Source organism: Mastacembelus armatus, chromosome 5 (genome assembly GCF_900324485.2).
Source record: "Mastacembelus armatus chromosome 5, fMasArm1.2, whole genome shotgun sequence".
NCBI lineage: Eukaryota > Metazoa > Chordata > Actinopteri > Synbranchiformes > Mastacembelidae > Mastacembelus > Mastacembelus armatus.
The window spans coordinates 19,543,569-19,567,113 of NC_046637.1; the positions used below are offsets into that span (position 1 = coordinate 19,543,569).

Consider the following 23,545-nt stretch of genomic DNA (forward strand, 5'->3'; position numbering starts at 1 on the left):
GCAACTCACCAGTGCTATAATCATGTTTTGTGCTGATGGATTCTTGTCGTATTTAGATCAAAATGTCGTATTTTAATCACCGCCATAATTACTTTCCCTTCAGATTCAAATTCTTGCATTCAAGGGAGAGAATTCCATTCACAAGCAATTGGATGAGTCTTATTAGCCTTCGGCAACTAAAGATGATGTTACCATGGAAACAAATTGTTCTCCTATCAATCACTGGATGCCTTGCAGGTAAGATATTTTAATACATTACATTTCACAGCACTTGTTGTCATGGTTTATGTCACAACAGTATCTCTCCTAATAAATGTATGTTTTCTACTACATAATCATTACAGAGAAATGTTTTTGTTATTCTTGTTTGTGTCTACAGTGTTTGAGTAAATGCATGTCTAAGGTTATAGGTAATAAATAGCATCTCATTCTTAGTGAGCAGTGTTTATACGCAATGTAAGTTTCATTTGTTAGTGAGGAAAAGACAGAATAAGAACAGTTGTAAATAACCCAAGAACAGGTCTTTTTTCAACCAAAAAGGTTACACTGATTAAGTTGCAGTCATTACATGTGCAACATTTTAGTGGGATGTCCTTCACTATTCCCTGAAGCAGTGTCCTGCTGCACATTTACAGTACACTGTCAGGGACAACTGGGAGTCCAATCCCATTCCTGTTTATGGCCTGTCCAGATCATTATCAGGATCCATGTAATGAATCCAGCACCACATTTTAGCACAATCTACTTGCCACCGCGCCTCATGCTGCCCTTGTGACGCCACCTGGGATTCAAGCAAAAGAAGCACAGACACTCTAGCAGAATGTCAACCCTTGTTCAAATGACATTGTAAATCCCAATGAATGTTATTCAAATTGGCTCATGGGTAATGCACACCCAGTACGCAAGGGAGCAAGTAGTCTCACCTTCCTAGCGGACAAGTGTTTTTTTTTTTTTTTTTCTTTGTTATGTTTTTTTTTTTCATGGTTTTGGTGTCTACCTATAGGATCTTGTTCTTATTCAGTGTTATGATTGTGCACTTGTAAATCCTTGAAAATCACTACAGCTGGTAATAATCATTATGACATCTGAAGTGACATATCTGGCTCTCTATTCTGGGACTTTAAAAAAAAAAAGAGAGAGACCTTAGACGCTCATGTTCACATCAGGGAGATGTTGTAAACCCAAACTGTGAGTTGAATGAATTTGATGTGATACCAGTTATTTGCTCATTAAGTAATAGATCATGTCACAATAGTCCTGAATTTTGGCAGTTCGGAATTTGCAGTTTAGTTTAAACCTAATTCAAATTTCTCCACATTGCTGAACAGCAGCCATCTCACTGTTCCATGTTATTTCTCAACATCATGAAATATGTGTCAGTTCCTTGACATATTATTACATACAGTATTATTAAATATTATTAAAACCACATGTAGAACTGCTAGCCACATGCTGCAATCTGCTAGCAGTAGGATATTAATTAGGCCTACTCTAACCGTCTGTTGACTCTGCTTTCGTTTAGTACCAGATTGTGTTCCACATCCCTTCCTTTTAAGCTGCTGGCAGATGAGTGCATCCTTCTGGCCTCAATTAACCGGTGCATGTGTAGTATAAAATAGATATTCTGAAAATAGATCACTCAACATTATTTATTTACCCTGTCACCTATAGGGAATCATTAAATACTGAGTAAATAGATGAAAAATGGCTTTCTACATTAGTAGTCCACTTGGGCACTCAACTTTAGTCACCATAATTATCTACCATTATGATATTATTTCTCACAAGTAATTAACCCTGTACACCTCTGTTTAGGTGTATCAGTCAGTTGTTTTGAGCTCTGCACAAATGTGTTAAATTATCTCAAACACTGTAGCCTGATAAATATTTAAACAGTAATGAAAGACGACATACATGTGGAGGTATGGAAGTGTTTAGGAGAGGTGGCAGTAGAGTTTTTGACTGGGCTACTTAACAAGATCTTGGAGAGGATGCCTGGGGAATGGAGGAGAAGTGTACTGGTGCCCATCTTTAATAACAAGGGAGATGTGCAGAGTTGTGGAAACTACAGAGGAATAAAGCTGATGAGTCACACAATGAAGTTATGGGTAAAGAGTAGTGGAGGCTAGGCTGAGGTCAGAAGTGAGCATTTGTGAGCAGCAGTACGGTTTCATGCCAAGAAAGAGAACCACAGATGCAATATTTGCTTTGAGAATGCTGATGGAGAAGTACAGAGAAGGCCAGAAGGAGCTGCATTGTGTCTTTGTAGATTTGGAAAAAGAGTATGACAGGGTGCCGAGAGAAGAGCTGTGGTTTTGTCTGGAGTGGCAGAAAACTATGTTCGAGTGGTGCAGGACATGTATGAGAGCTGTAAGACAGTGGTGAGGTGTGCTGTAAGGGAGACAGAGGAGTTCAAGGTGGAGGTGGGACTGCACCAAGGATCGACTTTGAGCCCCTTCTTGTTTGCTGTGGTGGCTGACAGATGAGGTTAGACAGGGATCTCCATGGACCATGATGTTTGCAGGTGACATTGTCATCTGTAGTGAGAGCAGGGAGCAGGTGGAGGAAAATCTAGAGAAGTGGAGGTTTGCTCTAGAAAGGAGAGGAATGAAGGTTAGCTGCAGTAAAACAGCAATGTTGTCTGGTTTAGAGACAGTGGCACTGAGAAAAAGACAGGAGGCAGAGCTGGAGGTAGCAGAGCTGAAGATGTTGAGGTTCTCTCTGGGAGTGATGAGGATGGATAGGATCAGGAATGAGTACATCAGAGGGACAGCTCATGTTAGATGTTTTGGAGAAAAGCCAGGGAAGCCAGATTGAGATGGTTTGGACATGTTCAGAGGAGGGACAGTGAATACATTGGTAAAAGGATGCTGAGGTTAGAGCTGCCAGGAAGGAGGCCTAGAGGAAGACCAAAGAGGAGGTTCTTGGATGTAGTGAAGGAGGACATGAGGATAGTTGGTGTGGGTGAGGAGGATACAGAGGATAGGGTTAAATGGAGGCAGAAGACTCGCTGTGGCGACCCCTGAAGGGAGCAGCCGAAAGGAAAAGAAGAAGAAAGCTGTATTTTTTATTTGTTTATACATTTTACAAGGGTGCTTTGAAGGTGAGAGAATAATCACATTGGACATTTATCAATAATTTTTCATGATGATAAAGTGACAGAAAATACAAAAACTGAAATAAATACACACAACTGCCATGGTCAATGCTTTGTAACTACTATTTTAAGTGACAAGCTCATCAGAAAGATACAGTAGCATAGAACTAAATAGATGCTATATAGGATAGGGATTGATCTAATGCATATTTTTGTTTTGTTTTGTTTGTCTGTGTAAAGAATAGGAGACAATACTATAGTATATTGAAAAACTCATACACATAGAGTGTCAGAAAGTTGCTGTATTTCAGTAAGAATAACTATTTGTCCTCTCAGTGTCTGTGCTGTTGCTAAATTCTTCCATTGTTTTCTGTTAAGGTCAAAAGTGGCATTTTGTCTGGCTTGTACTACTATAGACTTCCTCCCCTTTCCCCAGCCTGTACAGAGGATGTCATATTTCAAGGGCCAAGATGGAAGACAGAGCCAAGTGACCTCATTTTACCCATCAACTCCCCAGACCAGCAGGCAACCATCAAGTGTGAGGCAGAAGGGAATCCTCCTCCACAGTACAGGTAAATTACCACATCAAAGTTACATTCCCCACAAGTTCAACTCTCTGTACCTGTTTTGGCTCTAAATCCACATCACATGGTGAAAATCCATCGCTGCTTAATTGCTTGTGAATCCTCATTGCTGCTTCCACTGAAATCAAAGAGAGCACCGATAGCGTTGATTGCTATTGATTTGTTAAAGAACAACGTTTTCTGGACATAAATGCTCAAGAGAGATTACACCATCAACAAAAAGACAGGCCTCAAAGAGCAGCTGCTTAATTGAGCATCCATTTCTAATTGAAAAAGCTTATCTATTTTCAGCCTTAGCTATGATGTAGCATCAGAGTCAGAGAGCCACCACTGCGGTTAATGAATATGCCAAAACCTCAGATACGAGCGAGGTTAACTTTATTAATGATAAGATTTAAGCCAAAGCATAGATGAAGCTGATGATTTATAATATGGTGCATGGCTTAAGAAATCATTAGGAGAAAAAAGGAGATTCCAGTGATTCATTTGCACCACAGATCCTTTGATATCTCTGGCTATTCCCTGGCGGCACAGGGAGCCTGCCTGAAAATGGCAGCTGGCACTGTTTCTTTTTTTTTAATGGTAGATTGTGTTTCGGAGCTTGGTCAGCACCATGTAGATGCACAGCAAGCAGGGGAGAGAGGCAATAACCTTGTGAGTGACATTCTGTTAAATGCTTACATTTCCTATAATGTGTCTGGGCTGAAAACATGGTCCACAGCAGTGGGAGGGGGGTATCGTTGTACATGTTGTGCAACCTGAGCTATCTCAGGATGAAGTAGAAACCATAACTTGCATTATTTCACCCACAGCTTAAGCATTCTGGTGTCTACTTGTGTTGTTTAATAGGTTTTCTCTTTCGGTTTCTTTATGGTGTTAATACAATGTTGTAGCTAAGATCAGTTCTGATTTAATATTACAAGCAATACTATGCAGTGATTATCACTATTATTGTCATTTTATTTTCATATTAAAGCTGCACTATGTAAACAATGTGTCAAATGACAGGAAAGCGCTCAAACAATAAGAGATGTACTCAGCTGTTGGCATTTAGTTTATGTAGCATTTTAGTATCTTCTTTCAGTTTCAAATCCTGCAATGTCACTGTTTTGGTATATAACCTCATTGTTTTTATGAATGCTGTGTCTAGCAACCCAAGTCACTGGTTTAAGAAGTAAAACTCCAGTAAATGGACCCGATATTACTTGACAACCACCAAACACCAAACAGCAGAACGACAAAGTTACCAACCAGTGATGTATTCGGCGGCTGAACGTATAATGAGGAAAGGGTTGTATACTATAACCTAATATTTATTAATGTAGAATTGTAATTAAAACACACTATCACCACCCTCATCTTAAAAGACAGTGATAACAGTAATTACTTTTGTAAACATTATCCAATCTAATCTTCTGATATGTACAGCTGTTTATTAACTTTGTCCTACAGTGAGCCTTGTATGACTCCTTTCTTCCTTTCTCACTGTGGAGAACCAGGAGTTTTGGAACACTCAGCGTCTGTTTGTAGATCAAAACAACACACATGCCTCAGACTGGCAATATTCATCTAGGTCAGTAGTTCCATTGCTTGAAGTCACTGGCCTCAATAATGAATAAATAAACGTGAAACCAGGTCTAAAAGCAAGAATAGATGTTTGAGTGAGCAATCTCACACCACTGTGGATTGACATTTCTGGTAATGTTTCTAAAGACATGAGATTTTTGTCCCTAATTTTACTTTGAGAGAGGTATTTTTTTTAGCTTTATTTAGGTTTCATCAGTTTTTCTGACACAGATTGTTCTTGACTTGTTTCCCTTTGGGCAAGGGGAGAACTGTTTTTGTCCTGGTGATAAAATAAAAATGCATAAACTCTTGGATATTTATTTCACTAACACTGGAATAAGAACCTCAAATATCCTGAGAAAAGTGCCTTTAGAAGTGATAATGACGTGACTTTCACCAGAGTCTGTAAACTATGCAAAGGACAACAACCTGCAAATGAACAGTATTTGTATAATTAGATATGCAAAGTGAGAAGGTATTACATTCAGAGCTACACACTTAATTTCCTCAGTTACTCCAGCTATTAGAAAAAAAAATCATCCATTTGGTTTAATATCCATACACAAAATTGGGCCACACAATATTGAATTTGTCAGAGAAGGTGATGTTAACCCTTGCTGTGGAGTAACAAATGAGCTTCTAGCACTGAGCATGTCAGTTCACTTAGAAACAGGTGTTTCATCAGTTCTGCATGTCCTGCTGTGTTGAAATCCACCTTATAACACCCTTTAAATAATTAGTTATGACTTACTGTAGATTACATTACATGGATTCATTATCTTTTCTGACGCCAGTAAAATGGACAAATATATACAGCATAATAAATAGATTTCCATAAATGCAATGGAGTACATCATTGTATGGTATAGTATGTTATAATACCAGGTATAATATACTGTATGGCTGTTGTTTATTTGTATCTTAGATATACAATCATCATTTTCTTATAAAGAAGTAATATTGAATGCCATGAATATCAAACTTAAATTGTTTCTGAGAAGTATTTGTCAGAAAGTATTTTTTCTTTTTTTTCTTGTCTTTATTATAGAAAAATGTATGATCTCATCTCAGTGGTTCATGGGTTCTTAGATCATTTTTAAGAGTATTTAAGTGAATTCTGTAGTATATCTCTACAGGACTACCCCGTATATATTAATAACAAAAAAAAACAACAACAAAAAACTACTAAATAAATAAAATACAGAAGCCTTGTGTTATTTGTTCTTGCTTTCAGCATACCGTGCTAAAATACCAAATACAACAATGAATTATTCCTGATATATGCAATCTGATTTTCCTTTCTTGTGTGCCTCTTAGCCTAAGCCTTTTGCTATTCACAGAAGTGTAAATTGTTAAAAACAGTTCTTAAATATTTTATAAAAACTGGTAAAACAGTTTCCTAAAGTACTTGAGCACTGTAGGTTTTATCAAAACAGAGTGTTTATTAGGAACTATTTTAGCTGTGCATTAATGCACTCTAGTGAGCATTTACAGCAGCAGGATGGTGGGCATGGGATTAATTCTAAATAAACAACAGCTCCTATGTTCAAGGAAATAAAGTAAACATGTCACCCAGTGCAATTGCGTGGATCACTGATGTGTTTAAACAAGAAATATAATATTTGAACAATAATATAACCCTATGGCACACAGGACTACACATAGACTACACAAAATGTTGTTAGTAGGATCAAGTCATCGTTAGTGCTGTTTCGTTTTTGAAGCTGATTGACAGTAAGAACAATTTATATACATATATATATATATATATATATATGTATAGTATCACTAGCAGCATCTTTAATTGGGATAAATCGTTACCAGAAACCCTGCCAGTGTTGACTGTCAGTCAAATAGTGAGTGCTTTGCAGACTCAGTTTGCAATGATGCTTAGCCAACACACATGGAGTCCATCACAGAAAATGATCCAGCAGACCACAATGCAATACGGATTGACAGGAAACCACTAAATGAAGAATTTAGGAGGAATTTAATTCCTCCTTTACCATACTTAAAATGAAAGATTAGAGATGTAGACATGATCTCTTGACAGTGACGCTGTCATATTACATTCTACATAACAGATATGGTTAGATCAGAATACAGGTTTGTCATTTGTGTTTATGAACATAACACAAGTTGCTAGTTAGTTCCACATTGCCTGATTTTGCTTTCAACACTGGTATGCTGTGCTTCACCTTCACCTCGCCCACTCTGTGACACGCCGAATATACAAACGGGAAGCCTGACAGTTCTTCAGTTGACAAATAGTCCAGTGTAGTGCCAGAGCACACTCCAGGGCTTAGAGCTGTGCTTTATGAATACACCTGTCACTGTGTTTACTGTGAATCTGCTGTAACACAGGATCAAGGGCACTGCAGTGATTGGAAAGGGGGAATAAAAAACTGCTCTGGCTAGTGTCTCCTATCATGTAATGTGACTTCAGGCAGATGTATGACTCTACCTTTGTTTACGGGTCGGTAAAGGGTAACAGGGACATAAATAGAACTTGGAGCTTGATTAAATGATGTTATTTTGTTTGTTATGAATTCAGTAACAGCATAGAACCAGATAACAGCACTGAATCTAGAAACTGTTTCAGATTCAATCGACTTTTATCTTTTAGATGGTTAGTTGCTTTTTATATTTCATAGAGAATATGATGAGATCATTCTAAAACTAAACTGGAAGAAGGCAGGCTGTATTTTTGAATTTCTACAAGGTAGATGTATGAACTTTGCTACTTGTGCTTGAAGAAGATTCTTTTATTTATTTGCTTTGCTTTTAATTAGAATAAAAGCATTATATCAAGACTAAATTGTAAGATGATAATATTTATGACTCTGTGTGTGTGTGTGTGTGTGTGTGTGTGTCTGTCTGCACGTACTGTTGTCTGTTAACACACAGAAACACACTGATACAGGGTGGTTTGAAGAATATTTATCATGTTACTTTTGCCTTGAAAGCCAAATGAACATCAATTTATTAAAATGCTGGAGCAATAACCGCTGAAACATAATTGTAGAGTACCCTGGTCAACGTTTGAATTTCCATTATCAGCTCTAAGCTCTGTGTGTGTGTGTGTGTGTGTGTGTGCACGTGGTGTGCACAGTATGTGGTCTGTGGTCACTGCCGTCTCTGTCAGAGTCTGGCCTCAAGGAAAGCCAGGTGAGCCAGTGCTACAGTACAATCCCCAGTCTATTTGATGAGAAGACCTCATGCAAAATTGATGTGAACCTCAAGGTCATGGGGAGTTCATTCAGAGCATGCTCAGATCAGCCTGCGCCTGCAGCACACCGCAGCAAATAGGACTGTTCTCCTGGACTTAGTGTAAGCTCCTCTTGGGCTTGACGTGTTGTTAGATCTAGCACGATTTGGTTTGCGCTGTGCTAACATGAAGACCTCCGCTCTCCCTTCACCCTCCTGTTTTACTGATACAGTCTGAGCAGCTTGAGAAAGGATTCAAATGGAGGACTGTTTATATAGCTTTAAAACTAGCACAAATCTTGTGGCTTTTGGTCATTTCACAAAAGTAGAATATTGCATAACAATTATTGTTACAATTGTTTACTCTTTCCAAATAAAGTTATCATGTTTGGCCAAACTTTGTGAACCCCTAAATCTAAAAGTATCCAGTTAAAGTATTTAGTATTTTATAAGAAAAAGGGTAAAAATGAGACAAACATCAGAAAGATTGAACATAATTTCTGCTTCTTATCCCAGTTTAATTTTGCACCCCATGTGCCCTGATTGAGGCTGGGAAACACTGAGCTACAAAAGAAGAAATGATTATACCATTTTTACATCTCAGTGTCTAAAGAAGAGAAGAATCTTTCAATCATTAACAATGCCCAAAATCATTCACCGTAACTCGAACATTTCTGTGGATAGTAGTTTTTGAAATATTCAGTCAGTAGTCGCTAAAGAAAATTTTTTCATACCACTTTTTAATAAGTAAACAGCTGATACATTCTAATTAAAGGCTTTCAATCATTGTTCATGCTCTATAAAGCAGTTGCCAGGTTGTGGGAAATCCTCATTTAGACACTTCCATTTTAAGCCCTTTAATTCACCTGACATACAGGCCAAATAACAGCAGAATTACATTATATAAATTATCCAAAAAAGGTCTTAATGAATCACTTACTCACATTTATAACTGCTTACCTGATGGCTTATTACCTTTTATTAATGACATATTTAAAAACATGATCTGTCAACTGTGTCAGCTTACTAGAAATTGAGAAACGCTTGATCTTTCATTACTTTTAAAACACTTAAAACTGCTACCTGATGATCTATACCCCTTTATTAATAACACATTAATATCCTAACTGCAAACATGACTTATTAACATTTACAGTATAATTACAGATGACTTTTGTTTATTAATATGTATGTATGAAAATATGATTGACTTACTAAGGAACCCTTTAACCCAACCTTTAATTACCATTTATAAGCTTATGCCAATAGTAAATTATAAGTTGTTTACAATTTAAAGCACCTAACCTGTTCCAGTGTATCTATGAGCATACACTGTGCAAAAAGAGAAAAAAAAATCTGATGGAAATTATGGGTGGTTGACTTGAGTACTGTCCAAAATAATTTTTTAAACACATAATAAAGTGTGCCATACTGTTCAGTGAGTAGTGCCTGATCTTTGTTAATCCTCATTTACCAATGAAATTTTGCCTCATTATCAAGTGTCACTTAACTTACTGCAAGACTGATGTTCCTCCAATCTGCCAAAGTAAGTTCAAAACTATTCATAAACTCCAGTGGGTGAATTACCCATTGTGGAAGTGTCAAGTTTAAACATTTGTGCAAAAAGGTATGAAGTGATTACAGCCCAGCAGGGTTTATAAAAATGCTGCGTACATTGTGTTGATATGTCATGTTTTCAGAGTGTGAAGTTTCACATTTTTTCACTTTCCTGTCACTGTCACTATGTGAGAAATTGTAAGTGCTGACTACCAAGAATGGCATAGCTGCCATTGCATGCAGATGCAGAATTGTCCTTTAAATTGTTTAGATAGCATTAACATTAAGTATGAGGCGCTTACTTTTACCACTAATGACAAAATGACATCAGTCCATTTGCTCCTGCTTATCTTTTCCTAATCAGCTTTCCTTGCTTCATATAAAAAGCCAAGCATGAATGCTGCAATGACAACTTACCCATGTCGTCTAATATCTGATTGCATCTCAGGTGTGTCTCTCGCTCAAGTGGGTAGGTGATAGGTTTACTCATTGTGTCAGCATTTCATGGACACCATCACACCCAATCAGGCATTTGAGACAGGGCTATGCAGTCTGACCAGACCACCTTCATCTGCCATTTAGTTCCATTAGTTTTCCGTTCTTTTTGTTTTAACCTCTTCCCTCTTGCACGTACATTTAGCCTCCCTTTGGCACAACTGGGGGTTAATGTAAAGGTAGAAATACAAGGACTTTATCAAAAACACTTTAGTAATGTATGTGTTGAATGTGTGATATATTCTAAAATATATATATATATATATATATATATATAATTCAATGCTTATTTTCAATTCCATACTTATTTTTGTAGAAATGTGCTTTGTGACAAGTATAGGGTGTTTAAAAGTAATATCACTGTTGGAACAGTGACAAAATCAGTCAGATTAAGCGACTGGCACAGACTGTTAGATGAATAATGCAGGCAACAAGATGAAAGACAGCTTCGTCTTTTGTAGTCTGTCATGGAGGAAACTGGGGAAAGCCATGGCTGCCTTTAAGACTACATGAAGCATCATCCTAACTGCCTGTTAGTTTGCCTGGGAGGAGAAAAAAAATATTGATTTTTTTTCCCCCTCCTTATCATTGGAATTGTCATTTCACAGCCCTGTCGCAGAGGAGGACTTATGCTTGGCATTCCAATAACGTTTGTTTCTCAAATTCTGGAAGGAATGAGAAAGTCATTTTTCATCTGTGTTAATGCTCTGAGATAAAGTCCTGTTACCCTCTCTGCTGCTATAGGTATCGCTCATCTTGCATCTCTTTCAAATATGTAGCCATCAGAGTGACACACTATAGATTTCAGAGAATTATGTACAGTATGAAGTGTTTTCATTGTTCAGCAGGACCATGATTCAGTGTTTTGTCTCTGCTGGTTGCTGTGATTAATAGCTGTCACTTGCTGAACTCAGCTTGCATATCTGAGTATCTTGTGACCTTTCTTTGAAGGAAATGGTCTGTAGACAATACAGTAATAAGGTGTCAAAGCAATAAGTCAGAAACACAAAAGAGCAAACATAAATGAATTAGAAAACACTCAGAGACAGCATAACTCTGCCAAGGCAGAATAATCCTTTAGATGTGTAATTTTAGTGTTATAAGATCTGTAGACATTTTTGATCTGTATTTGAATAAGACTCACATCACATTGCACATGCAATAGAGGTACAGTCAATGGATTCCTTTCTTTTTTTTTCATTCTAGCATGGAAAGGAGATGAAACACTGCGAGGCTGTACTTCGTGAGCTAACGTGCCTGTTATATATTGTAATTTATATGAGCACACATTTCATTTTAGTGGTGCTTGAGCTTCTTTTATGCATTTCATTGTTCTGTGGAATTATCTACACTGCCGTCTCTATCGAGGGTGTGGCTTATTGATGCTTCACACACACAGATGAAAGAAGACAGGTGGAGTTGACGAAGTTGTTACACACACAAATTATAAAAAAACAAGCTGAACAAATAAGCCCGACAAACGTGTTTTCAGATGTTTTTCAAACACTTATGTGAAGATTTTGAATGTAGGAGTATTTTGAAATTATAGTATTATTATATCTTCTAGTATTCACATCAAGCACTAAAAGCAAAATATATTTGAGGTTTTTTTTTTGTTTTTTTGTTTTGTTTTTTTCAGGTAGTTTGAGAACCAAAGTGTTAGAACTGACAGATTGAACTGAAAAATTACAGAATCATATAAGTTAGGGCAATTAATCCTCAGGGGGACATGGATGTTTGTACCAAACTTCATGGTAATGCATCCAACAGTTAAGTACAGTTTCTTAACTGCATAAAATCAGATGATCTCTGTTATGTATTATTTTGCAAATATTTTCACCAGATGTCACTGAAATCTGTTTACATGTTTTCAGATATCCTACTAGGAAACCTAAAGCCCTCCTTAGTTGAACTAATTAAAACTGAGATGAAATAAAATTCACTTCACATGCAAGTGGGAGAAAATCAATAAATACCACAGATCAGATCAGATTCGATCAGTTTGGAAATTTTGCCTAAATTAATATCAAAACAAAAGACTCAAATGGAGTCAGACTGAGTGGGAGCTATCTGTCCATAGTTTCCAGAATTATTTTCTTTCTTCCTAACTTGCTGCAAGGGATATTCACAACATTCTCATTTCTCTGTTAATTATACAGAGCCCTACTCTTAATACTTGCCTTTTTGCTCCTTAGCAAGATGTGGGTGGACCAATCAAATCAATATCTGTGATAAACACTGCGGGCGTGCATCTCCAGGGGGCTCAGCTGCTGATTGTGTTTGCGTTTTTCCAGATGGTCACTAAATGGAACACTCATTGATCTGGGGAATGACTACCGGCGTCACATGTCTGGGGGCAGCCTGATCATTAGAAACCTGGACAAGGACCAAGACACAGGGGTGTACCAGTGCACGGCCTTCAACAAGTGGGGTTCCATCCTCAGCCGCCAAGCCAGCCTCCAATTTGCATGTAAGTGATCCTACAAATGTTAACATGTTTCTGGCACGGCTCTGACACAGTTATGACATTCTGGTGTCTCCATGTATCTGCTGTATCCCAGCCTGAGATGTGTAATACGCTTGTGGTGAAGGCCTTCTTTTTCCTTTATCACTCCAATTCCTCATTTAGATTGCCTGGGAATAGATTTTTGAGGGGGGAAATGGTAATCGAATGAAATGTCAGATGCAGCAAACACAGTGGGTGAGGCAGCTTCTGACTGCCTCTGAACTCCATTGATTCTCATTAGTGGTTCCAACTCTGACAGCAACTATGCTCAGTCCAAATTTACTCATATTTTGCCAAGTGATATGCCAGCCTCTGTGATCCAGGCTTTAAAGTAGACGAACAGAAATAATGTTTAAATAGTGTTTGTATCTTTGTAATCACATGCCACTGCTTTAGGTATTATATATACAGCAGATTGTGAGTAGATCAGACAATGACAGCCTGTCTGCTGCTTTGCCAGCCTCCTGCTTAAAAGAGTAGAGGTGGGTTGGAAAGTGATGATGGAGTGGGGTTCTTTCTACCTTCCAGACAGGCACTGTAGAGGCACCTCTCCTCTCTTGATCAAGCCTGCAGACTATTGATCATGTCCCAAGGATAGAGAGCCTTTCACTTCCTCTCAGGAGATGGGCTGCCATTATCCCTATAGCCCAGTAATGAATCTTACTTGTGGGGACTGGGTGAAGAGCAAAGCTGCTTGACATTTATTGTTTTGCCTAATGCACAGTGAGGGAGGTCTAAGAGATCAGCATGGCTGATGCTCTGTCTTTTTCTGTGCAATGAGACTACCACCCTAAGACAGAAATGTTGTGCAATCTTTACTGCTTTGCTTCATATTTGGAGGAAAAACAACTGCAAAATGTAAAGGTGTAGGTGTAGTTGTTTTACAACATTCATTTACACTACTGTATATACTAAGTAAATGATAGATTAACCTTTTCTATACAGCCTTTAAGAAATTTACAGTTTTATTGTTATTATAATTATAATTTCTGTCTTATTTCGACTAAAATCTGACAATGTGGTGACAGAAGTCAGATGGACCAAGGTATGTGACAAACAGTCAGGATGTCTGGTTCTCTGAGAAAGCATTCACTCTCAACCACAGTTTGCACTGGAAAAGAAACCAACACAGAATTATGCCAAAACTGTCAGTTGGAAACATCAAATTTTATTATGGATGTTGTATTAGAACAAAATGCTGCATAGGCTCCAAAATGGACCCCATTCAACTGATTGAAAATTGCTCACCCAGCACATAATCCAAAAAAGGTTTTTTTAATTTCCTGGTTAGCTTCAGGGATGTTTAACCCACATCAAATGCACACCAATGTTTCTTTCCCTGGCTTTGTTCACTCTGCCCCCAGATGCTGGAATGACATTGTATGCATGAAAATTACTTTATGGAAGGATTTTTTAAATATGAAACTTTTGTGGTCTAATATTTGTATGCAGCTGGAGCCGTCCTATAAATATATATAGATTTTTTTCAGACTTATAAAATGTCAATTTATGGATAAAAATGCTTTTGTACCATGGGCAATTTTATAGTGCAGTACCACATAGGAAAATGAGAAAAACTAGACCATGCTGTCAGTCTGTATCCAACTTTTTTAATACGTTCACGTAGTTTATAGACTGACTTGCTGGTTCAACAAAACTGAGCTGGCGCTCACACCATTCTGTCTCCAGTTAAAGTGGTTTAAAGTTGCACTCATCATTCTTTTCATTATGGGTCAAACGACTCCGTATAGTGAAAGAGAAATTTATGAGTCACCCTACTCTGCAGTTCCTTTTGGCTCTATAGAGCATTTTAGTGTTTTTCAGTTTTAGTTTTACAGCCTATACCTTTAATGTTTTGTTCAGTCTCACTGCTCTCATCAACAATAGTTCCAGCTGCATCAGGCAGGTGTTGTGGTGAATGTAGTGAAGTGTTTTGGATCCAAAAAGCAAGTATTTTCTATTGTTGGAGACTAAAACAGAGGTGTACAAAAATCCAACTTACATTTGTTAGATGGCCAGTTACACAGCTCTAAATGAATTAATCAATCTTCATTTTCAAAATGTTAATATATTGATGTTATATTTACTACTTGCACCTCATCCCTCAGTTAACCAAAAAGTCATCTGACTACTATCATTGCACCCATGACTTGGCCTGTTTCACTTGCAGTTATGACAACTTATTTCCAATTCTCAGCAACTTCTTGGTGATAGAAATAATAGAAACTGACCAAAGGTACAAAAATAAGTTTCAATAAACCAGAATTTTTGTTTTCAATAGCAATCATTTATTGTGTTAAGATGTCAATAGAGCAAGCACAAGTATCTTTACTCTGAGGGACCAAATATATAACAGGGAATGTCACTGTTTGTAATCTCTAGGCTGGCTATTCTTATAAGGCAGAGACTGATTCTGCTTACAAAGGAATCACTGCAGCTACAGTGAGTTTGGCCTCTAGTTCTCAGAGTTACAATGTGTGGTCAGTTCACTACAGACAGTGAAGCCTATTATTCTTCTGCTCAGGGACCAGCGTAAAGAAGTGTATCCCTTCCAGCGCTGAGTCTAGCTACATGTCTACCCCTCTCTGTGCCATTTTCTGCAAAATGGGTGAAGGGATCATGCTTTCCTTGTCCGCTTAGTAATTATTAGTAACTCTCTGATTCACCTCCCACTGATTCCATAAGTAATGCTGTTATAACCGGCTGCTGTTATGCCTGGCTTTTCAATCAGGTGAGTATGTGAATCTTGCTCCTCAGAATTCATGAGATAGACTCTGTATTTACTAAAGCTACCTAGCGAGAAGAGAAGGTTGTCACCTCTGTATTTCAAGTCATTCTCCTCTGGCCTCCTCAGTGTCCTGCCGTGACTTGGCTCTGTTTGATTTCACTGCGGTCATCAGAGAGCTGCTCATTAATCTTACCAACACTCTGTCCCACTTCTCTCCATAATCTTCCTTCTCCTAATTTCCCTTATCGGTCACACTGACTTTCTTTTGTTTGTGTTTGGAAGGTTTACCCTAGGCTGTTAGCCAGGGGGTGCAGACAGAGTACATAGCGGACTGCAGCAGCTTCCCTCCATCAGTCGTGAAGCCAGGGGTGGTTTATCATCCCAGGTTTAGGTTTTGTCTGCCAGGAACTGCTCATTTATTTGCACAGGATAGATTGTGCTGAGAGTATTGATGGGGAAGCTAATGCTTTTAAGTGCAAGATTACACCACATTTAATAATGATGTTACTTATTGCTGCTGGCACTGCAAACTGTCATTTGTCATGCACGCTCCCCCGTGTTTGTTCAGTCTGTGCGGAGTGCGCTCCTCCACAACCACCACCTTTCCCAGCTCATTTTATTACATTTCAGCCTAATCTCTTCCTTGTGCTAAAGTGTAATGTTGCAATGTAAACGTCACCAAGTCAGGTCCAGCCATTTCATCAGCATCCCAGATACATTCGAAAGTGTTAGAGGCTGTAGGGAAGTGTCCCAGGGCAATCAATGATGCCCTATTAAATTCCTACTGCTCAAAATGTAACCTCAAACACATGCCTCAGTGAATCAGTGAAGGGAGCTTGGGAAGGTTTGTCGCCTATTTTCAAAAGTATGCTTTTCAAAAAAAACTTATGAGAATACAGATTATATTAAAAACATACTTTTAGCCAGTCAGTTCAATCCTATATATCAATCCACTATATTAAAATTGTTTTTGTGGAGTGCAGTCTAATTCTATTTTGATCTCTTTTGACTTGTTAGATCTTGATAAGTTCAAAATCCAAACAGCGAGGAGTGCTGTCAACGTACGTGAAGGCCAAGGAGTGGTTCTGTTATGTGGACCTCCTGCGCATTCAGGAGGTAAGTTCCCAAATGCCATGCCTCTGTCATTTCTTATTTAAACATGACTCAAAGTAATTACTTTCATTCACTTCACACTGCAGTCTTTGATAACAGAATTCTCCTAACCTAATCTGTTTTACACCCATTTATATGTACATACTCTTAATAATCAACCCTGTATGTTGTTTATACAGACAACTACTAATCCCTAATCCCTTTTTGGGTGTGTTTTTCCTTATTCTGACATTTTCTCTAACTAAAGCCGAGTGTTTCTTAAATAGCTCTTATAGGAATATCGTTAGCTATTTCGGGGAAATATGCTTATTTTCTTCCTTGCTGGCAAAAAAACTGCCAGCTGCCAGTTAACTTACTATTGAAAACACAGGGAAACAGCTAGCCTGGTTCTATCCATAAGTGATGATATCTACACACCTTCACTTCTAAAGATCTCTAACATGCACTATCTTGGTTATTTAACCAACAGGAATGTAGAAATGTAAAAGCCATAAGCGTACTTTTGCAGCAGGTTATGTGCTGGGCTATTTGGTGCATAGTTTCCTTCCATATTTTCAGAAAAGGCAATTAAATGTATTCTGTAAATGATAGGCGACAGATATGAGATACAGACGAAGACTGCTCAGTGCCACTACTCTGGAGAAAAGTGAGAAAACTGAGAACATGGACAATGGCTGCTGCCTAGCTTGTCTCACTCTTGATACAGTAACTTGCACATTGGAACAACCAATTTTCTTCACAAGGGAACAGTTTGTAGCACAGTGCATTGTGCAGCTGGTCTACGGGATAATCGGTCCGAGTAGTCTGTGTGAAATACAGTCTGACAGCTTTCCTCTTCGACACAGGCTTATGCACGGTTGGCTGCTGTGACCGTACCGCTATTGTGTTTTCTCCCATTTTTTGAAGTGAATGAAAGTAAAGCAGTGTGAGACTGCTGTCCCTTTCTTCCTTTCTCGCCCTGTTGCTCCCTCTTTGGTGCCTCCTCTTTCTCTCCTTTTTTTTTCTTTTTCACCCCTGAATTCTAAAAGTGATGCTCTACTTAAATAACCTTGAACTCCACTGAACTTTAGCATTTATAAGGCATACAGTACCAAATGCCTTTTTCCTCCACTACCATATTTATTACTACAACTCTCATGTAAATTCAATAGGATATTGGCAAAAAAAAAAAAAAAAATGTTATTGTGTGACCTTTGTACAGCGACGAAGACGTTTATTTATTGTTTATTCATTGTTTATTTTTCTGCCATGTAAGTTTTATTGCATTGCATAAATGTCCTTGTGCTTAGCAAAATTCTATCACTGCTTATTACAGCCACATAGTGAAAATGGAGGTCATGCTGACTCTGAACTATGTGGCTCCTGCTTCCCTAATCAGAAGGAGCTTTGTATGTGCATCGCTGCCCAGCTTGGACGCTCAAGCCCATTCAAGCACACATTTTGACTCTGAGCTCTTCACCTTCGAAGGGGTGTATAAATTGCACAGGACACACGACAGTAATTCACCACAGTGGTTCTCTACTTTCTCATGGTAGACCTGCTGTTTGCAAAGGGACATCACAACATATTCCTACCTCCATACATCAGTCCATCCCTCACTTCATCTGTCCATTCATTTATTTCTACCATGAACTAAGTTACCCATGGACCCGGGGAATGGAGGCCATGTGTCAAGGGAGGGCCACTGATGCGCTGTAATGGATTTTGTTTCGCTCCCTTACCTTAGGTTTCCTGTTCTTTCTGCACTGACAACTATTACATTTGCCATGTCTTGGTATGTCTTCCAAAGGAAACTGAGATAAGGAAAGAAAAATGACATGCTAACATTTTTAGGCCACAGTGGGGTATATTTTTTTTAGTTCAGCCGTTCCAGTTATAGAGGTTGATGTATCTGATATGTGTGCAACTAGTCATGCTCTAACTGAGGCATGACAGTTAGTGAACTAGAGCTGCATTAATTCTCATTTTCTCTTTCTGTTCTAGAGCTGACATTTACGTGGATCTTCAATGAATACCCTTACTTTGTCCAACAAGACAATCGTCGATTCATCTCTCAAGAGACTGGAAGTCTGTACATTGCCAAAGTGGAGCCCACAGATGTAGGAAACTACACCTGTGTGGTGAATAACACCATCACAAGGGAGAAAGTGCTAAGCTCTCCTACGCCACTCGTGCTAAGAAATGATGGTAAATGCCTTAAAAAATGTTGTCCTCTGACTCTCACTTAAATAACTTTACTTTATATCATTAATCACCGGTCATATAAATAAATGTTAGTCTGGTAGTCTGTTTTGTTTTTCATATACTCAGACATCAGTTACGATCCAATCTTAACAACAACTTTTGGGTTGTGTTTGTGAATATTAATAAAATAAATAACAAAAATAAATGCCAAAATTCAGTGAGCTGAGTTATAGTTTGAATTGCTGCTGTGTCATATCAATCAGATACTTCTATGCATGAAAATTTCACAAATTATTGCCGAAATTAAGATGATCAATGTGCTGAATGAAATGCAAGTCAATATTCTGCATGTTTTCCACATTGTGTATAAGATACTCAGAGTTATTATAGATTTACAAAGTCTTTAGTGACCTTTAATCTGAAAACATGCACATGACCCTAGATCAGCTCTTGCTGCCAGACATTGAAATTGTAATTGGTAATACTAAAGGGCATACTAGTACATCTGCAGAGAAGTCTTTGACCCATTCCATGATGTGAATATAAATAAAGTCGTAAATGAAGTCATACTGCCACAGGTGATAAATCTCTACTGAGCAAGACTTTTCCTTGATGTGTTCTCTGAATCTTTTATAAGCCATCTCTGATTTTTTTCTGTCTTTACCAGCCCTCCAGTGGTCACTTTTGCTCCATATGCATAAAGACTTTTGTGTTAGCTATCCCACTGTGTTACTGCTCTGCCTTTGATCCAGTGTTTGGGCAATGTGCACTGTTAATCATTCATGAAAAAAGCTTGTCATCTATTGTCTCCCTTCTGTAGGAGTAATGGGCGAATATGAACCCAAAATAGAAGTTCATTTCCCTGACTCAGTTCCAGCTGCAAAGGAATCAGCAGTGAAACTGGAATGCTTTGCTCTGGGAAAGTAAGTCAGTCTTATTGTGTGTGTGTGATATAAGCTTTAAGATCATTCATGCATGAATTAGTGCTACTGAAGATTTAAAGATGCACAAGCATAGCATTACTGATCCTCACATTTTCATCAGTCCATAGAAAAGCAAGAAAAGAGCAGAAATCAAAGTTCTTTTAAGAGCAATTGAACGCTGAGAAATCATAGTCTGATATATAGGGAACAGCAATTTACAAGGCTTTTGCTTCAAGTACAGTTCTTCTGGGCCTAATCACACTTTGATCACAGCAACTGACAGTTGTCATCATGGGAACTTTTTGTTCTTCTTTTGTAGCCCTGTCCCAGAAATAAGCTGGAGGAGAACTAGCGGTGTCCCTTTCCCCAGCAAAGTCAAAATGAAAAATTCAAACGCCGTCCTTGAAATCTCTAATTTCCAGCAGGAAGACGCAGGGACGTACGAATGTATAGCGGAGAATCGACGAGGCAAAAATGCTGTGCGGGGTCGTATTTCATTCCATGGTTAGTGAACCATTCCAAATTGAATGACAGTGTATGCAAGGAGATATGAGAATGAATGTGTGTCTGCAACAGATAACCACATTTTCAGGAAACATGCAGGTGACCAGCAGATTGAATCTTATTTGTTTGACAGAAAACCTATTTGTCTGTAATCTGTGAGGCATATTGTCACCATGAAATTAGAAGGCAAGTATAAAGGGAATAAATTCACTTTCAGTCAATATTCAAATCTACTTACCAACCTGTATTTTTCATTATATTTATTATATTTATAATCCAAGTTAAAACTTGGATGATTTAATGCAGGGCTGTTGTAATGGCTTTATGATTTGTTACACCACTCTTCAATAATCCATTGCTTTTATAATTAAAACATGTTTGAAAACGTAATCCTCTCATTTATTTCAAGCTAAACCTCACTGGCTCCAGACAATGACGGACACAGCTCTGTCCATTGAGGAAAACCTCTTCTGGGAATGTAAGGCCAGTGGAAAACCTAAACCGTCCTTCAGCTGGCTGAAGAATGGCGAGCAAGTAATGGCTGAGGTATGGAGATCTGGGGGATTTCTCATTGTAATGCAGACTGGTGACACACTGTGATCTTTAAAAGAAAAATCTGAAACATAATGAATGGGGGCTAAAAATGGTTTCATGATTATGAAAATGCTGTGAATCATATGCTACTATATGACTTTCACAGTCAGGAGACCTCAAGCCAGCTCAAACTGTGAAACATTCTGAAGTGACTTGTTAGACACCACTCTTCCGAGAACCAAATCAAACATTGAAAAGCTCCTGTATTGTCTGTGCTCTTTAATTTCTCACTCAGTTGCACTTTTTTTTTTTTTTTTTTTTGCTAAATGTTGAATATACCTTGCAATTCTTTTTCACAGCTTTCACTTTGCCCCTAATGTGCCTCGTTTCACTCAGGTGACATTAGCTAATCTGACTCCAAAAATGAAACAATTTAAAGGATTAATTATGAACTAACCTTGTTCTTGATGAATGAATGTTCTGCATCAGAACTGGCTTTTGATTGCTGGAATCAGCCTAATTTTCCACTTGCTGCTGACAGTAACTATTATTCACAGCAGACAGATTTTAAAAAGAGGCTGAGATATCCTGACTTGTTATGTATCTTTATCTGGGTATATTATCTCAGTAACGTAGCATCCAGTAGCATCCAATCCAAAGGCCTTTGCTTTTACACCTGGTTTACATAATTTTGATTCTTCTGCATTTTAGTCATCTCCCTTCTTGTATTAATTTTTGAATCACTTTTTGCAAGGGAAGAAGTCCTAACGTCAGCTTCTATTTGCACCTTTTGCCAGAGGTTCTTGAGTTAACGGGAAGAGTCAGAGCTTGGTGGCCTTTCAACTTGGTGGGAGTAATAGGAGGAACTAGAGTTTTATTGCTTTTCTGAGATCTGTCAGAGTCTGAGCTAAACACAAATACGCAGGCACATTCCTGTATTCACAACTGGTGCTTTCTTACTCGCTAGGTACGGTGGCTGTATGGGACAAAAGTTTTGACCCATAATGTTTTGTGTCTTATACATTCATGAAATTCGTGTGAATGACACAAGACAAATACTCACCTCACATTCTATTTGAGCACACTTTAAGTCATTAGAATGGGTGAAGCTCCAAAAAGCGTGTTACTACATTTCCCACAATGCGATTAGTAGCATATTTCCATTTGGGGATTAATATCTGAACTTAACTTGTTTTGTTCCTTGTTATTAATAAATAGACTCTCTCTGTGTAAAATCAGTAAAGTGCCAAAGCAAGAAAGTGCAAAAATAAAATTATCTCTAGAAATAATATTTGACTCACTGCAAATGTTTGGAATGTTTATGTCACAAGGTGACTTTGTACGACACTAATATATTCTGTCCAAACTGGCATTATTAGAGTAAAGAATGCACTGTAAGCCAATTCCCCTGCAGCATTGAGGATCTCTGACTAGCTCATTGAGTTAAAAATTATTCTAAGTCATCATACAAACTGCCAATATAATTTTTCCAAATGAACAACCACAGAAAATAAATGACTTTTTAATATGCTGGTGGTGCTACTGTCAACACTGCTTCTTTTCTGTGTTTCTGAGATGCATGTTAGCAGTTTTCAGCACTGCCTCCTCATCTTTTCCCCCTATTTCAAGTTTAACATATGTAGAATGCCACAAGGACCTTTGTTTTGTTTTTTTGTGTCCCCCCCCCCCCCTGCTGTTCTCACTTCATGGTGCAGCAGTAATTGCTGCTGTGCCTTTGGACATAATTGACTGGCCTTGCAATGGATATGCAGAACTGTTTCTCTTTCCACAGGGTCGAGTACAAATCGAAAATGGGGCCCTTTCTATAGCTGTGTTAAACCTGTCAGATTCTGGGATGTATCAGTGTGTGGCTGAAAACAAACATGGCATTATTCATTCCAGTGCCCAACTAATGGTGTTAGGTAAGATTGACTCCCTCCCTCTACTTTTATCCTGCTTATCTGTTTGTGCGTTTGATCATCTAAGATAAAAATCAGCAGCCTGCTATAGCTCTTCTCAGTAATCAACCTGCAAACTCATTTGATGTCACTATGGGCTCTGCCAGAAAAAATATGAATCTGATGGAGTGTCTCATTTTACTTTCAGGCGTTTCATCATATTGATTTGGATACTACAAACGTATTGCTTTGTGGCATTGTGAATGCTTTCTCATGTAGATGGATATTGATTTATTTGCAATGCTTTCATGACTTGCATCTGACTGACTTGATGAGAAATTCAATTCTGTCTTGATACAGTACATGTGATGACACTTGGAGGCCCCAATGATGGCTGATAAAATGTGACAATGGTTGTAGATAATGGCTGCAACCGCTGCTGGTTGAAGACATTATAAACATGGATGTTGTGTGTAGTTGAAGGGTGGAGTGGGAGGTGGATCCATAGCCCTGAGTCCAAGGGGCATTCACTTAAGCTGCTGTCATTAGAAATCTGAAAGAAAGTTGATCTCAATACAGCATGGCTGATCTACAAAAAATCTCATTGCTTATATTTTTTAATCTCACACACTTTCTTTGCCCCTCCCCC

The 23,545-nt window shown here is 38.2% G+C and overlaps 1 protein-coding gene across 1 annotated transcript in view; it reads left to right on the forward strand.

Annotated features, from left to right (window-relative positions):
• Positions 1-152: 152 nt before the first annotated feature.
• The window catches only part of cntn3b (contactin 3b), a 38,381-nt gene continuing 14,988 nt past the window's right edge, over positions 153-23,545 (forward strand). Inside the window, exons 1-9 of the mRNA XM_026306926.1 lie at positions 153-237; positions 3,534-3,669; positions 12,801-12,976; positions 16,758-16,856; positions 18,837-19,040; positions 19,858-19,960; positions 20,280-20,464; positions 20,874-21,010; positions 22,791-22,920. Coding sequence (XP_026162711.1) covers positions 153-237; positions 3,534-3,669; positions 12,801-12,976; positions 16,758-16,856; positions 18,837-19,040; positions 19,858-19,960; positions 20,280-20,464; positions 20,874-21,010; positions 22,791-22,920 — 1,255 coding nt within the window. The remainder of the gene's footprint in view (positions 238-3,533; positions 3,670-12,800; positions 12,977-16,757; positions 16,857-18,836; positions 19,041-19,857; positions 19,961-20,279; positions 20,465-20,873; positions 21,011-22,790; positions 22,921-23,545) is intronic.